The sequence below is a fragment of the Venturia canescens genome, chromosome 10 (assembly GCF_019457755.1).
Source record: "Venturia canescens isolate UGA chromosome 10, ASM1945775v1, whole genome shotgun sequence".
Taxonomy (NCBI): domain Eukaryota; kingdom Metazoa; phylum Arthropoda; class Insecta; order Hymenoptera; family Ichneumonidae; genus Venturia; species Venturia canescens.
In genome coordinates this window covers 15714392-15730648 of record NC_057430.1, presented here as the reverse complement: position 1 = coordinate 15730648, position 16257 = coordinate 15714392, and the positions used below count along the sequence as shown (strand labels likewise).

Here is a 16257-nt window from a genome sequence, read left to right as displayed (position 1 = left end):
CAAAGCTCTCTCTTGCGAATGGAATTTGCGCCGAACGGGATTCAAAAATGCGGAGCGAGCTTCGTCCCTTTTTCGATGGTCGATCGATAGCTCGATTATTTCGGCAAATAACTTCGCACTGATCACACTTCAATTCGCACTGTCCCCGCGAACGCTCCTCGGCACTTCGATTTTAAAGAGCCAACGGAATAACGAAATTTATCAAGAAAAATAAGGAAACGAAAGGTTTTTTCTTGCACTCGACTCACTTCTTGTCCCAGGGGAGGAAGGCTCGTTCGAGCACTGTGAAACTCGAGTGACCATCGAGGGCGACAATCTATCTATACTTGCTGTCTCACGATAACGTAACGCTATCAACCCGCCACTTTGATATCACTACATTGACTACACGTAAGCTTTGATACTTAAATACATTTGTACTTTGTATTTTTCTACACGTACGTGTAAAGATTGAGCTATCCCATGGCATCGCTTATCAGCTCATCACGATACTCACGATCGACTCGCTTTAATGAAGTGACAGTTTGGAAAAAACATTCGAAAAAATTCTTTTCGATACCGTGGCTCCGAGATTTCGACGCCTTCCATTTGTCGAGCGGCTCACTCGAGGCATGAAAAATTTTATTCCTTTTTCCACAATTTTCCGTTCCACCAACTTCGCTTGAGCTGTCACTCGCCATTTTTCAAGTGCCTTGAGTTCAACGAGGGATTCTCTGGGTAAATTTTCAATTTTCCGCGGCCTGCTATAAGCTTCAACGGTAAACGGACGAGGAACCTTGAGAATTAGTATCAAGACTTCCCGTCTTGCTCGACAGTGCGGAGAGCCGAGAATCCAACGCGATTTATTCGATAACGCATACCGCGGCTGATAGTGCATAATCCGCTTCTGTTAGTCGATAGTTCATGACACAAACTGGGAATTCACGGCCACGTGAATGAACAGAGCGCGAGGGGATAAGAGAGATTGAAAGCGAAAGAACTTTGTGAAAAAATCAGTTCAAAAGATACGACAAATTTTTCTAATAATATTGTTTTTTATTACACTCGAGACACTTACATTTGCTTCGAGTGTACGAATAACTTTGAGTGCGAAGAGCGAATTTCTTCGTGTTCGTACGACTCGTACACATTTTATATCGAATTTTTTTCTTTTTTTTTCTCTCTCTCTCTCTTTTGATCATCGAAGATAATGATTTTTAATGTTCCACGACGATGATATTTACCGGATTGCAATTTGCGGAATTGGATCGGAATATTTTCGGAAATTCCAACAACGCAAATTTCAATATCGTTTTGTTCAAATCTGGGCAGCACGGTTGGAAAGTAACGTTGAAACAAATATCGTCGAAAGTCCCTTCGGGTTTTCAACTTCTACGATCGATCGCTATAAATAAACAGAATAATTAAATTAATCTTTAACAAATTTTATATTTTTAAAAAGTTATTTTTCAACCTTGTACTGTTCAACCGTTGAAGTTAACCTCGTCAAAATCCATACAAAACTCGTTATTTGCAATTGTAAAAAATTACAATTGACAATGAATGACTTTGATCCATCATATGATGCCAACGGACGAGTCTCCAACTAGCGATAGCGGGGTTCCATGAGTTTTCGTATTTTTTATATCGTGTTCGTTTCTTCCTCATTTTTTTCTTCTTTTTTTTTCATTTTTCATTGGCGTATATAAAAAAAATATACTGTGCTTTGTTTTCTTCGACATTTTCATAAAAAAAAAGGCACGCGTTAGAAAAGTCGGTATCTTATTGCTGAATCGATTCGCACGCGAGTATCTCTGATCCGATTAGTGAAGAGACAGTCGTTAGATTCGTTTTTACTGGGTTTTTCTTCATAATTTTCCACGGCGAACTGTTAAAATCGTGAAACCGTAAAGAAAACTGGCGAGTGAATTGAAAAAAAAAAGAAGAGACTGTCGATCTCTCACAATCGAATCTCACTCAATTTTTCACGTTTTCTCCTATTTTTCTCTATGCGAAGATTCATATCGGAGAATAATAAAATATATAAAAAGATTCTTAAAGCGAAAGTCTTCGGAGACGTTCTACGAAAATATGCGCATCATGTTCGACGATACTTCGGGGCTCAGTTGAGAGTAAACCGCGTTGTAAATGTCGACGAAGTCCTGGTTTACTGATTTCACGAAACCCATTATCGTCTCCTTCGTTTCTGCAAATATTTAATCGTTATGAATTTGGAATTAGAGAGTAAAAACGAAAAAAACTAAAGGGAAGGACAAACGCCGAGAACAATTGAAGTTTTTGGGAAATAAAGCCTCGGGCAACCGGACAGGGCTCAACTAATTTACGGATTTAATGATTTTTTTAGTTCCAAAAGGAGATAAAAGAAAAATGAAGATACTCGATCGATTATTACCATCGCTCGGTGCTTTATCCTCGTGGAGAACGTTGATGGCGAGAGTGAGAAGGTCTTGAAGATGCGGCTTGACGATTTCGTGTCCAGCTCGATAAAGCGTCAAGACAGCATCAAAGACTGCCTGGTATTCGACAAAATCTTGTTGCAACGGGAGCTGCTTGAGGAACGAAGGGAAGACTTGGTCGATGTCGAGTATGGCATAATTGGCGATGATCATCCGCGCGATCACACCGACCATGTTGTCACGTGGGCCGGCCTCGACTTCACGGGCCGATGCGACGATGATGAGGGACAGCACGTTGCTGTAATGGCTGTACATGGCTTCCTTAGAGTGTAAAATCAGCTCTCCCAATCCGTAAAAAGCGTTGTTACGGACGTCTGGACTCTCGTCTGAAGAACATTTGTGGAACAGCGGCAAAAGCTGCTCGACGAACGCCCCGGAAGTGTGTTTCAAGCCGGATATGCATTCCGCGATCGTTCCAATCGCAAACGATTTTTGGGCCTCCGATTTGTTGGATTTCTGTCAACGAATTCGATCCCAAAGGGTTCTCAATTTTAATAATCGTTTTTTTAATTCTTTAAATGATAATTGTACTAAATAAAAAGCGAAGAATAATTGAATACGAAAGTAAAACTTACGCAACGTTCACTGAGTATGGGCAAAACAGCCTGAAAGTACATGGCAAAATCTTCGGGGGGGATGACTTTTCCCAAGGCTGAAAAGACATCGCCAGCGTATTCGATCAGAGCTTCATCTTCCTCTGCCTCGTTCTCGCAATCCTCACCGACCACGTCGTCCTCCTGCTCTTGACATTCGGTTTTCTCGAACATTACGTCCGTTACGCAATTAATTATAGCGTCCCGGTGGCCTTCCCCTAGCAGGACATCGCCTTTGATTTCTTTCAACATCGTCGCGTAAGCTCCCAGGCCGTTCATCGCCACCGACCTCTCGCAATCGAGCCTTATCAACTCTGATAACTTTGGCACGAATACCGACAGCGCTTTCAGCAATGCATCCCTACATTCGTTGGTACTGATTTTTGACAGATTCAGACAGAATTGCATCAACGCGTCTATCGACGCTTCTCTTATATCCATTTGAGGATAACTCGTCACTCTCAAGGTTTCTTCGAACGATTTTTCCAGATACGGCAAAAAGGCTTCCCTGCGAAGTTATCAATTTTTTCTTATTTCAAATGAAACGATTAAATTGAACTTTTTTTAAGGAATTTATTCAAAAAATTGGCTGCTTACTCGGTATACTGTGCTATTTCTTTCAGGGCCAATATCGCTTCCTCTTTCTCCTCGACGTATGCACTGTTGACCCTGTAGCCAGCAACGTCATCGTCATCGAGGTCCTCTTCGTCGTCGGTATCCTCGATATCCTCTTCCCCCTCTTCGTTGTCACTGCCGTCGTCATAAATTGGGAACAAAACTGCGACGTCTTCGTCCTTGTATCGAGTCTACGTATCGAAATAATTTTTATACAAAATGCAAAAGAAAAAATCTTATTTTCTTAACGAAAATCACTCACCACAACACCTTCGGTGCTTCGTATGCTCTCGAGAATGTGTTCGACGATTTTAGGCAACGCCGGTGCCATGTCTTTCTTCATAACTGTACTTATTGAAGCAAACAATCCATAAACCACTTTCCTAATATCCGGATCGTTCGTATTTTGTAGGAGATTGAGACCGAACTCGAGAAACCGACCGATCACTGCGGTTAGATTTTCGCTCCCGACGCTTCTTATAAGGATACCGAGAGTTTCTAAACATCCAAATTTCATCAAGTTTTTTATATTTTATATAATATCTGGCATCGGTGAAAGATCGAGAAATTCTTGGAATGCAAGGCAACAGAAAAACCGGGCTTACCGATAGCCTGAATTTGCAACGACATTGTTTCTTCGGTCGGTGGTTCGGCGAGATGAGCGTCCAGATGTCTCATAATATCAGGGAAATAAGGGAGCATATTCTGCTTACTCGCATTGGCAGCAGCGCCGATGGCGCTGAAAACGAGACCGCGAATTTGGAGAGAAGTTCCTTTGTTAAGGTAATCGATCAGTCGCCGCATAAGTTCAGGAAGCTCGGGGAGCAGAGCATCCTCCAAATTCTCGCAGAATGTTTCGAGTGCATAAAACATTTGCATCACGCCCTTCGGTAAATCTACCCCCTCTTTACCACACTCGTAAACGCGATCCAAGTAGTGATACAAGACGGGCATCAATTGATCCGAAAACCGACTGATATCCGGTTGCAAGAATTCAGCGAACTTGCCCGCAGCGTAGAGAGCAGCGTTGCAGACTATCGGATTATCGTGCATCACTGCGGATAAAACGTACTGCAAAAAATCTGGTAAATAATTCTTCCTTATGAATTCTGAACAACCCTCGGTCAAAACTGCCATAGTCAAGTATGCTGCCTTCTTCGCATATACGTCGTTCCCATCCAAACCCGGTTTTATGCAACGGAGCTGTGACAAAATTACGGATAATTCATAATTTATTGATGAGCAAAAAAATTTAAGAAATCCATAATTACTGTGAAAATATCTCTAAAAATAAATCATCTCGAATTTACCAAATGAGGGAAAAGTTTTTCGGGCTGGAGATGAAGACCCAAAAGATGCATCGTGTGCGCTGCTCTTATCGATGGCGTTTGCTTCTCATTTTCATCGTCGAATAATTCTTCGTCTTCATCCTCGTCCAACTTTGCTGACATGAGTCCGTACAGCACATCTGTTGGGGAGAGAAAAATGTTGGAAATTCAAAATTGCATGAAGTTGAAAGGAAACGTTAGTGCATTATTCTAATTTTCGATGAATCAATATTGTTTTTGAGTTTTTGCAATCATTGCCGAGTTTCAAATGAAAAGTTTCAACTTACCAACTATTGGCTCGACGAGCTTATGCTTCAGTATCGTTCTCTTCCTTGTTCTTATCAATGTTCTCAAAAGACTGATTGCTCTCGATCGTAGTTCATCACCTAAAGACACATTCTTAGCGATATCGAGGCACATGGCAATCAGATCTTTTGTTCTCGAACCAAAGACGTTAATGGTTTCATCGCACAGTTCATCAAAAAGTTCCAAAGCCTCGATAGCTCTGTCCTCGTTGGTCGTTGCCAATGCTTGAACAACGCTCATGGCAGGACCCATCATTTGGTGATACAGATTCACCATCTGTGAATGCGTGAACCAATCCGTATTAATGTCCAAACGAAATGAAAATGTTGAAACATGATAGTTCAAAGATTTTGAAACCAGTATACTAACCATTGGATTACCGTCAACCAGGGGAACAAGATTAAGCATTGTCTGTAGAATGTAAAAAGCAGTCATGGTTCCCATTTCACCGAGACTCTGCATAACCTGGGCAAGAAGAGTCATAATGGATTGTGCATGACCGATGTAAGCATCCGGAGAAATTTCTGTGATTTTCGCAAGAGTGTACATGCCCAGTTCTTTTTTTGAAAGATCTTCGCTCGACGATAACTCTTGTATTATTTCAAAAATCTGTGGCCATCCATTGCTCGGTAGTTCATGCCTGACGATGACTCCCATCAGCTGAGCTATTGCGTTGCGCACATTTTTCTCTGTCTCTTGACTCAAGCCCTGCCATTCGAAAGATAAACATTGAAAAATAACATCAAACGGAATACGAAGGAAAAAACAAAAACAATACTGTGGGATAAAGCAAATCACGGAACTCAGTTGAAAGGTTGTTTTTGCTTCAAACTCGAGAGAATCTATTCCTGAAAAAAATAACTGTCGATGTAAATTAGTGCGTTTTTACCTGAATGATCAATTGTTTGGCCTGAGTGCGAACGTCAACTGGAAGTTTTCCCCAGTTTTTAACTTTGGAATAGCGCTCTTTCAAAAGTATGGCAGCGTATTGTCTTATCTGAGAGAAAAAGTATGTTTCAAAGTAGCCGATGGAAATATCGTTCATGTGAATCGTTCAAATACGGAAAACGAATTGTTTTCGAATAATCGAACAACGAACCATAGGTTTTTGAGAGGCAATCATGAGCTGGAACAACTGGGAACTGCTTTCTGGTTTTTTGAAAATTTCTCGTAACTCGCTGGTAGCCTTAAAAAAATGTATGTTTGTTATAGAAAAAAAATAAATAAGAAATCATGTGAAAAAACTAAATAATAAAAAAACTTCATTCGAAATTCTCATATTTGGAAATATTGGCGGAAGAGGAATGTCACAGAACAATGAAAATGCCGGTATATGGTAATCGGAAACGGCGTAAAAGCACGAGCACGTGTTCTTTTTCGGGAGCCGATAAACGCTGGAAATACGCAAAAAATAGGCAGAGTATACTCGATTTTTTACCTGCTCGACAACATTTGTGTCGGCTACCAAAAGCCTGCCCAATATATCCTCCATTACTGTCCGTGTTGTGTAGAACGTCCTTTATTCACCGCTGATTCTCAGACCGATGACGATGACACCCTTCAATGGAGCCAGCAGAAAACAACTTGGCGACTATACAATAATAGCATCGAGTCGTCCGCGGGATTTATCATATTTCGCCCGATTCATAAGTGTATCGATAGGTACGAAAACTACCGAGATCATCCAACCGCAAACTACAAAAGTCTCTTATTGGATTTTTTCCTGTAGCGCTTCATTTCGAACGGAGCACTTCGAAACTTGAAACTCGTCGCAACTTAACCTATGAAACTCGGCCGATACCGCAGTTTTTCAAGTCTCTGCACCGGCCAAGATCTTGGTTTCGTTTATTTCGTCGCGGTGTATCGAATTAGTTTGACTTCATTTAAAAAATGGATACCGCATCGATGAATCGATGTACTCGTACTAAATTGATTACTAAAAAAATAGTCCGTCGCTCAGTGCTTTATTCGATAGTTTTCTTTACAAATAAACCGTGGGATTAGGACCAGTGACTGGGAACTTGGAATATCGTGCGTGATAGAAAAAAAAAATTGACTCTTGACGCAAAAATCTTCGGAGGCCGTATCAGGAAAGAATGTGCATCAAATTCGTCGCTACTTTGGGCGGCAGTTGAGAGTGTACCGCGTTGTAGATTTCGCTGAAATCGCGATTAACTGATTTCACGAAGCCTATTATCGTCTCGCGTGTTTCTGCAATTTTTTCATACGAATCCAACAAAATTTTGGTTTTTCTCAAAAAATAGTGAAACATTAAATACCAAATCGTTCTTACCGTCATTGGGCGCTTTGTCATCGTAAAGTACGTCGATGGCGAGCTTCAGAAGGTCCCGAAGCTGTGCGGGTTTGATGATTTCGTGATTGGCTCGAAAAAGTGTTGATACAGCGGCAAAGACAGCCTCGTATTCGACGAAGTCTTGTCGCAGCGGTAGCTTTTCGACGAACAATGAAAACACTCGATTTATCTCGAGTATCGAGTAGTTGGTGATAATCATCCGAGCAATCAGGCCGATCATATTGTCGCGAGGACCAGCTTCGGTCTCGCGAGCCAACGCCGTTTCAGTGAGTGACAGGACGCTCTCGTAACGACCGAACATCGCTTCCTTCGAGTGCAAAACCAACTCGCCCAAGCCCCAAAAAGCATTGTGACGCACGCACCTGCACTCGTCCGACGAAGACTGATAAAACAGCGGCAAAAGCTGCTCGACGAACGCTCCCGACGCGTGCTTCAAGCCGGACATGCACTTCGCGATCATACCAACCGCCATTGACCTCCGAGCCTCCCGTTTCTTCGATTTCTGCGGACAGCAAAAGAGTCGAACAATAAAAACAACAAAACGAGAAGGTCGATCGCGTCGGGGAGAAAAATAACTTGCGCATCGTTCTGCCAGCGTGGGAAAAACTGCTCGAAAGTACTCGGCAAAATCTTCAGGTAAAATGACTTTTCCCAGCGCCGAGAAAACCTCGCTGGCGTATTCTGTCAAAGTTTCGTCTCCCTCGACGTCGTCGTTCTCGCAATTCTTCCCGGCCACGTTCGCCCGCCCCTGACACTCGGTTTTTTCCATCAGTACATCGCTGACGCACTGAACGATCGCGGCTCGATGACCGTCGCCCAATAAAACCTCGTTATTTATTTCCTTCAACATTTTCGCGTAAGCCCACATTCCGCTCATCGCGACCGATTTCTCAGGATCGTGACTTATCGAGTGCGACAGTTTCGGCACTAGAAGCGACAACGCTTTCGACAACTCCTCTCGACACTCGGCCCCACTAAATTTTGACAGATTCAGAGAAAATTGCAGCAGCGCATCGATCGCTGCTTCTCTCACGTCCGCGTCAGAATGAATCGTCAGTTTGAGTGTCTCGTCGAAGGATTTTTTCAGGCTTGGCAAAAACGCTTCCCTGTTTTCGTGGAAAAATCGTATCTTTAATTCTTTAAATTTATCAAATTATTTATCGAAATTGAGAATTGCTCAGTGGCGAAAATAAATTCAGATTTCGTACTCGCTACTCTCGGCCATTTGCCTCAACGCCGATATCGCTTCGATCTTTTCCTCGACCCAGGGACTTCTCGGTCCGCGACGAGCAGCGTCCTCGTCATCGGAATCCTCGACGTCTTCGTCCCCCTCGTCGAGGTCGCTGCCAACATCGAAAACTGGGAACGAAAGACTGGGATTTTCGACGCTCTCGTTATTCTGGATACGAGAAATAATTTGCGAATAAAAAAACAGGAAAAAGGTATTTTTAGAGCCGTTGGAAAAATGGAATTTTAGGAAAGCAGCTACCCACGACCGCATCTTCGGCTCGGGACAAACCCTCGATGACAGAGTCAACTATCCTGGGTAATGCCGGCGCCATATTTTTTTTCAGAACTCTGCTGATTGACGCGAGCAATCCGTAGACAGTTTTACGAACTTCCGGGTCGTTTGTACTTTGCACGAGTTCCAAACCAATCTCGAGAAAACGAGGATTGGCTGCTCGCAGACTTGCACTTTCCACGTGTCTTACGAGCGCTGCGAGACTCTCTGAAAATCCATTATTTTTTAATCCACCTAGAAATTTTGTCGAATCGAAATGGAAAAAAATATAAATGCAAAAATCTCTTACTGACGGCCTGCACCAGCAGAGACTTCGTCCCTTCGGTCGGCGGTTGCAGAATTTCGATTAAAATATCGACAATCGACGCACTCCGATCGACGTATGCACTCGGAACTGTTCCTGCGGTTTTTTCAATTGCGTACATTCCCAGCTCTTTTTTAGCGAGATTCCCACTCGACGCTAACGCTTTTATCGTTTCGAATATCTGTGGGCATCCGTTGTTCGGCGATTCGTGCTTCACTATCGTTCGCGTCAGCTCGACAACCGCCTTTTGCACCTTCCCGTCCGCCTCTTCGCTGAGACTCTGTCGTTTGAAAAATGCCTTGAAAAATAAACGTGGAAGAAAAAAGAAAGAAAAACGTCGCAATTTCGGTTCACTTTTTCGCTTGCTTATGGACGACGAACTGTACCTGCACGACCAACTGTTTCGCTTGTGTGCGAGCCTCGACTGGGAGTTTCGTCCAATTTTTCAACTGCGAATGGCGCTTTTTCAGAAGCACGGCAGCGTACTGCCTGATCTGAGGAAAATAAATATTCACGGGCGATTTTTAAAAAACACTTGATCGACGTCGCTTGGTGCGAAACGTCGAAATTTTGGTTTTTTTTGTAATTACGATCGAAATACGAACCATGGGATTTTGAGAAGCGACCATCAGCTGGAACAGGAGCGAACTGCTTTCGGGGTTTTTGAAAGTTTCGCGCAACTCCTCGGTGGGCTTGAATTGTTTTTTGATTTTTTAATTATCTAATATTATCTCGCGTTTTGAGGTTAACGGAGATTATTTCATTACAATTGTTTTGAAAATTGGCGGGATTGTCAATTATTGGATTTGACCTGCGTGAAATTCTCCGAGTCGAAATACGCGATTGACACGATTTTTTTGATAAATTTTCCTTACCTGCTTGACATTTTCATCCGATTCCAAAAGTTTCTGCAATGTTGCTTCCATTATCAGCCGACAAACTGTTGCACGACACTCGTTTGACGAAGATTTTCAATTCGATGAAACATCGGGAGACTGCGGGACTCGACTGAAGTAATCTCGAGTCGGGATCGATCATATTTTGTGATTTTTTCATTTTATACCGATAGAGACGAAGCTGCGAAAATCCCCCAATCGGACGGCACAGTATTCTTAGTCGGTCATTACGTAACTCGCGTGCATTTATAAAGAGAATTGAGAGTGGGGGGAGCTCCGAATACGAGCCAAAAGCGCGGTATTCGCGGTCGATTCTTAGGTAATACCGCGTGCAGGCATATGTTTTTGGTCCATATTTGCACGTGGCGCATTTCGAATCCATCAAATAAAAGGAAGAAAAAATTCTACACGATTCCGTTTCATTAGTTGAATTCGTCAACCGACACACGCTTATTTCACCCTCAATATTAGCTCTAATTCCGTTGAATTTATTCAATACGAAAATAAATTGTTCAATCATGACAGCAAGCACAATTTTAAAAATGTGATATTTTTGAATGTTTCCTGATGAATTTGGCTACTTGTTTTCTTTGTTTACATTCTACACGCATAGCCATGCTTACGTTCAACTTCGTCCGATGGCCTTACCACTGCGCTTCGCGCGATATCGTGTTTCGTGTTCCGCGAAAAACGGAGGGTGGAAGGGGGGGGGGGGGGTCGAAGCAACGGTAGCACCTTGGCGGGCCGGGGAGGGGGGATGGTAAACGCGCACGGATTCGTGTTTGCCTGCGCGAATAGCGCCATGGGTAGCAAGGCCGAGGGAGAGCAAAGAGTGTAGCGTGAGCTTCGGTCGGTTAGCCCAATATTTCGGTTTATCGTCCGTCGATTCCAAAGATAATGAAAAAACCGGGGCTACGGAATAGGACAAGCGGAGTTTGGTCTTCTTCCGCGAATAATCAAAATTTCCAAAGAATCTTATCGTAACGATTCATTTGATTTTTGACCAAAAAAAATGCGATGACGAACGAAAAAGTGACAAGCAGCGATGAGAGCTCTCGCGGTTGTATCAATTTTTTTTCTGTGAATCTTTTTGCGGATATTTTTCTGTTCTGTTTGTTTTGTTGCAACTCTTGCTCGTCAGTAAACATATGCGGTGTCTCAAAATCAAAGGAATTGCAGTGTAATACAAAATGGCGTTTTTACTAAACGCTCCTACAAAAAAAAAACGACGCTCTTTGTTACTTATGATTTTATTTGCGTGTGCGCAAGAAAGATTTTTGAAAAATCTAACATATTCGACGAAAGAAATTTCAAGTGTTTGTGAGTGCGTCCAATGAATTTCGACAAACTCGATCCTGCTTTTCCGAGGTTATCTCAAAATTCGAACAGGAGCCATTTAGCCCAATTTGACTTTGCAAAAATGATATTTTTCATGAGAATCTGCATGAGTTGCGGTGATTCCTAAGGCTTTTGCGCCGGAGTCTCTGAAACACTGTGTTCAATGTAAAGTCACACGCGCACAAATACTCGTGGCTCGATCGAGGATCTTCGTTACATCTTCGTCCAGTCGAAGACTCTCGTGGGCTTTACACGCTCGCGAGTTTATTATTTTAGAACTGTGCCCCTCCCTTACCAGGTCGCCTCGCATCCGCGCGTACAAAAACCCGCGTTCGGATTCTACACGCGTTTTCCTTTTCTCTTGCTTTTGCATTGATGCGATGCAGACTCGTCTCGTTTCGTGTGTTCGGAGAATCAATGAAGCGTTGATCGATTCCTTCGGGAATTATTAATTCGCACTTTTTCGGCATCCGAACCAGTATTTTTCCCGAATTTCCAGTATTTTTATGCTAAAATCTTCGAAACAAGAATTTCCGAATTTTCCAACCTAAAAACATCGCGAACCGAAAAAATACGGGAAAAGCTCGAAATCTCATTTATTTAGAACTCTTTCGGTGCTCCACCTGCCAGAGCTCGCAATGCAGCAAATCGGTCTCGAAAATTGAAAAAATACGATTGTGGAAGAGCACGCTGCTCTTCTACGTTGCTCTGGAAACGATTCCGAAAAAATAGCCCGTCGAAGAAAGCGCGTGCCGTGCGGAGGGGCTGTTCGCTCTGATTCTGTGAGGACAGTGGTGCTTTGCTGTCATCGTTCTCGTTGAGTGGCTCCGCTTGCACGTCGTGCCTCTCTAAAACCCTTAACGCACATTCCTTCTCTATATCTATAACTTAGAAAACTAGATTCTCATCTTTATAAGTCTCTCGATGCCTCGAGAGCGTCTATGTAAAAATATCCCCGAGATCGCTTCTCCTTTTGCATGTTTTCTGGCCGAACACGTAGCCCGGCTTTTCATTATTGCTTCGAAATCAGTGGAACTGCACATTCGAACTTTTTTTTCCGCAAATGCGAAGACGATCGACATTTTTCGACGGGAGTAGCGAGAATTCGAAAAAAATGAATGTAAAAAGGTAAGAAAATAAAGAAAATTTCGTAATTAATAACTTTGAAAGTTTATGCAAAAGGGCATTTGGCCGGAGGTTTTCGTTTGTCGACTTTTTTCCTTAATCCGAGGACAAATAGTCCTGCGCGTGTGTTTACGAGTGACGTATAATTTATCGTGTAAGCAAAGTGAAGCGACGTTGACTGGGAGAGTCGACGGTCAATCGTCGCATTATAACATCGATAAGAAACGCGGCAAGGAAATAAGAGGCGCGAAGAAGGAAGATCGTTCCGGTCACGATCCCCTGGCGGTCACTTATTTTCTTTCTCTCTCTCTCTCTCTCCTTCACATTTACGTATCATTATTTTTCGTCCGCGAGAGTCTCTGGCACAAGAGTGTGCTTTTTGCCAGACTCTTATCGCGTTGCGTTGATCTCTTTGTTCGGAATCGAGAACCGAAACCTCGCGCGCTCTTTTGGCTTCTCTCTCTCTCTTTTTCGTCAATCGATGCCGACTCGTTTTATTTACACACGTGCTCTCACCGCGACCCCGCAACGAAACGGTATCGGAATAAATGCAAAACAAATAAATGCCAACTTTTTCATTCCGTCCTCGAGAAAATGAGCTCGGAATTATGAAAAAATCGTTTTTTTCACTTCATTGAACGAAGCGAATTACTTTTTTGTAAACCTTCCGCGAACAACGAAACTTAAGTTTTATCTCCTTTTTCACGTCCACATGGAAGAAGAAAAATAAATTGTGAAAAAAAGGAAAAAAATTATCTCCGCAGACTACTCGTTTTTAAGGATTCGGACAATCTCCGAGCCACGTGTTGTTCCCTTCCATCTTTACGACGGGATTAGCTCATCCACCAGAAGTGCAAATATCGTCTTCGTATGCGTGCAATGTGTTTTGTGCTCCCCGCTCCCGTGGCTCGTTCTAATCCACCGGTTTCCTTATCTCAACACCGGTCCGCTGGTTGAAAAATCTTTCGTGCAAACTCGAGTGTTGGAAATTCGAGTTGAACAGAGTCGATGAATAATTGCGCTTCTAGTTTTTTGTCGCTCTCCTCGGACATTTTTAGCTTTTCACTTTCAAAATTTCGGAATCGATTGAATCGTAATTTACTGGAATCCCGTGGATTTTCAAAATCCTGAATCGAGGAGATGAATCCTCCAAAGTTGCTGGGAATTCGAGCGATCGGGAACTATTAAGGTCACTCCTGTACTCCATGCTAGACAAATGAGTGCTAAATTTTCAAAACGCTTTTATAGACCGAGTTCAACGTACCGATTAAACTTATTGTTAGTGGATGTGTATTCAAGCATATTTTATTAACGTGAAAAAATATTAAAAATTATAGTTTTGCAAAACTATCAACTGACAGATGCAAATTTCCATGATGACACATTTTCACAGCTATTTTTCAAAGAATCATCTGTACTTTATAACCGATTTTATTGCACCAAGTCTCATTTTGTTCCTCAACTCATCCTCTACGAATGCACCACGCAGATTTTCCTTCAAACTCATTCCTTCACAAATCACGAATGAAAAAGTTTTTTCACTTAATGAACAATTAGCTGGAAGAATGAAGCGATAAAGTTAAAAAAAACAATTACATGGTGGATTCGTAGACGAAAAAAATGGCACTCGTTGCAACGAAATCGATGAAAAAACGCAGATCATTTTTTGAAAAATACCAGCGAATATGTGTCAGCGTGGAAATTTGCATTTATCAGTTGCTGCTTTTGCAAAACCAACGTTTTTAATATTTTTACGTCTTGACAAGATATGCTGTAATACAAATGCACTAACAATACATTTAATCGGTACGTTAAGGAGGTTGAAGCGTATCTTATGTTAAAACTATTTTCCAACTTTGCTAAAAACTTTGCAACTTTGTTAAAATTATTTTCCACTAATAATTTTTAAAACAGCAAGCTTAAGACAGTATTAAACTTCTGGCGGGATATGCCGATGATTCACCGTCCTCAAATTGAGATATTTATTGTTGAAGTTTGCAATTTTTTGAAAGCTTCCATAAGAGCTCCTATTTAAGGAAGTTGAGGCTGTACAGTCATTTTTTTGACCCAAAAGTGATGACCTGTACCTTTCAAAAGTTAGGCCAGTTTACAGTTTGGCAATGTTGCATACACTTTAAAGAAAAGTTGGGGAAAAAAAGACGAAAAACTGGTGAAAGCTCAGTCGAAAACACGAACAGTGACGATCCTAGCCTCAAAAAACTGCGCGGAAAACAGATTATTATTAATATAATCAGCAAATCTCCTAATAAATCTGAAAAAAATTGACATTATTCGGCAAGCCTTGCTCATGTTGCCCAAAAAATTTCAATTTTTAGCATCATTTTTAACCCTAGAACGCATGACTGGGGTGTGAGCACACCCCACGCAAACTTCAAACTACGCTCCCGTCCTAACAAGCGACATTATCGACTGATTATCGACGGATTTTTTTATATATAAATTCAATTGAAATTAGTTTTATCGAACATCATTCTTTTCGTTATAAAAAAACGAAGAAAATGGTGTAGGATAAAGTCAGTTTAGCATCGTAGGACCGGATTTATAAGCAGAAAAAGATTGGGGTGCGTTCAAACCCCGGTCATGAGGTTGAGGGTATGAAAAAAGGCACATGAGGTGTAGGGTTAACGGAGATATCACTGAATGTGTCTTGACTTCCATAAGATTACATGTTATTTGGCCCAAATTGTTATTGATTTTTCTCAGCAACGACGCTCCTAAACTGTCTGAAAATTTAACTGATTTTTTTTTACACTTCACTTTATAAGATGCAATCGGTTTAAAAGCGGTGACATCATTTTCATTCTAATGCCTCAACTTCCTTAACCCTGTCATTTTCGTCAATGAATATCTCGATTACCAGCAGGCGGTGAAACCTCTTCAAATATTCACACACAATTAAGCGCTATTCAAGAAGATTCACGTAAATTTTCAATTCATTATTTTGGAATAATAAAATCTAATGTATTTTTCGTATGATGTCCTATATATATCGCTTCAACTTCCTTAAACTTGGTCTAAAAGCGTTTCGAAAATTCAGCGCTCGCTTGACTAGCACGCAGTACAGGAGTTGCCTTAAGTTTGTGAAATTCTTGAATCTTCGTAGTCGAGCGCACCAAGCAGTCTGGCGGAAAGAGCTGAGCCCGCGGAGGATCGTGGTGCGTGATTTTCTCGGAGCGTAAATTCCTTATCGTCGAACCGCAGGATTTCGAGTTTCGTCATAGACGTTTATAGAAATAATACGATCACGAAGAACGTGGATTTCCTGCGCGGACGTCACGCACGAGAATATCGCGGCGAGGCAGTTCGTTGACGAATCGGGGGGGCCTCTCGGGTTCGGGAAGAAAAAAGTATCAGGCAAATTTGTTTCTTCACATTTTCTTTCCTTCATTTTTTTTTAGCAAACATTATTTTATTCTACAAATTCTATATATAATTCGAT

The 16257-nt window shown here is 41.9% G+C and overlaps 2 protein-coding genes across 4 annotated transcripts; both read right to left on the bottom strand.

The window, feature by feature from the left end:
- Positions 1-1014: 1014 nt before the first annotated feature.
- Positions 1015-7030, bottom strand: LOC122416828 (importin-4-like). The gene is made up of 12 exons (XM_043429891.1): positions 6737-7030; positions 6398-6484; positions 6188-6295; positions 5668-6006; positions 5280-5574; positions 4975-5132; positions 4270-4867; positions 3927-4162; positions 3647-3855; positions 3032-3557; positions 2393-2912; positions 1015-2185 (listed from the first exon to the last, which is right to left on the bottom strand). Exons 1-12 carry the CDS (start codon positions 6788-6790, stop codon positions 2061-2063), a joined length of 3255 nt encoding a protein of 1084 aa, XP_043285826.1. The 5' UTR covers positions 6791-7030; the 3' UTR covers positions 1015-2060.
- Positions 7031-7243: 213 nt separating this feature from the next.
- Positions 7244-10876, bottom strand: LOC122416829 (importin-4-like). Of its 3 annotated transcripts, XM_043429896.1 has the most exons (9): positions 10314-10509; positions 10044-10130; positions 9825-9932; positions 9424-9736; positions 9106-9341; positions 8821-9011; positions 8193-8718; positions 7592-8114; positions 7244-7509 (listed from the first exon to the last, which is right to left on the bottom strand). In XM_043429896.1, exons 1-9 carry the CDS (start codon positions 10362-10364, stop codon positions 7385-7387), a joined length of 2160 nt encoding a protein of 719 aa, XP_043285831.1. In that variant the 5' UTR covers positions 10365-10509; the 3' UTR covers positions 7244-7384. The 3 variants fall into 3 exon arrangements, with proteins under 3 accessions (XP_043285831.1, XP_043285827.1, XP_043285830.1); XM_043429892.1 differs by having other exon boundaries at positions 7592-8718; positions 10314-10876; XM_043429895.1 differs by having other exon boundaries at positions 7592-8718; positions 9424-9718.
- Positions 10877-16257: the final 5381 nt, after the last annotated feature.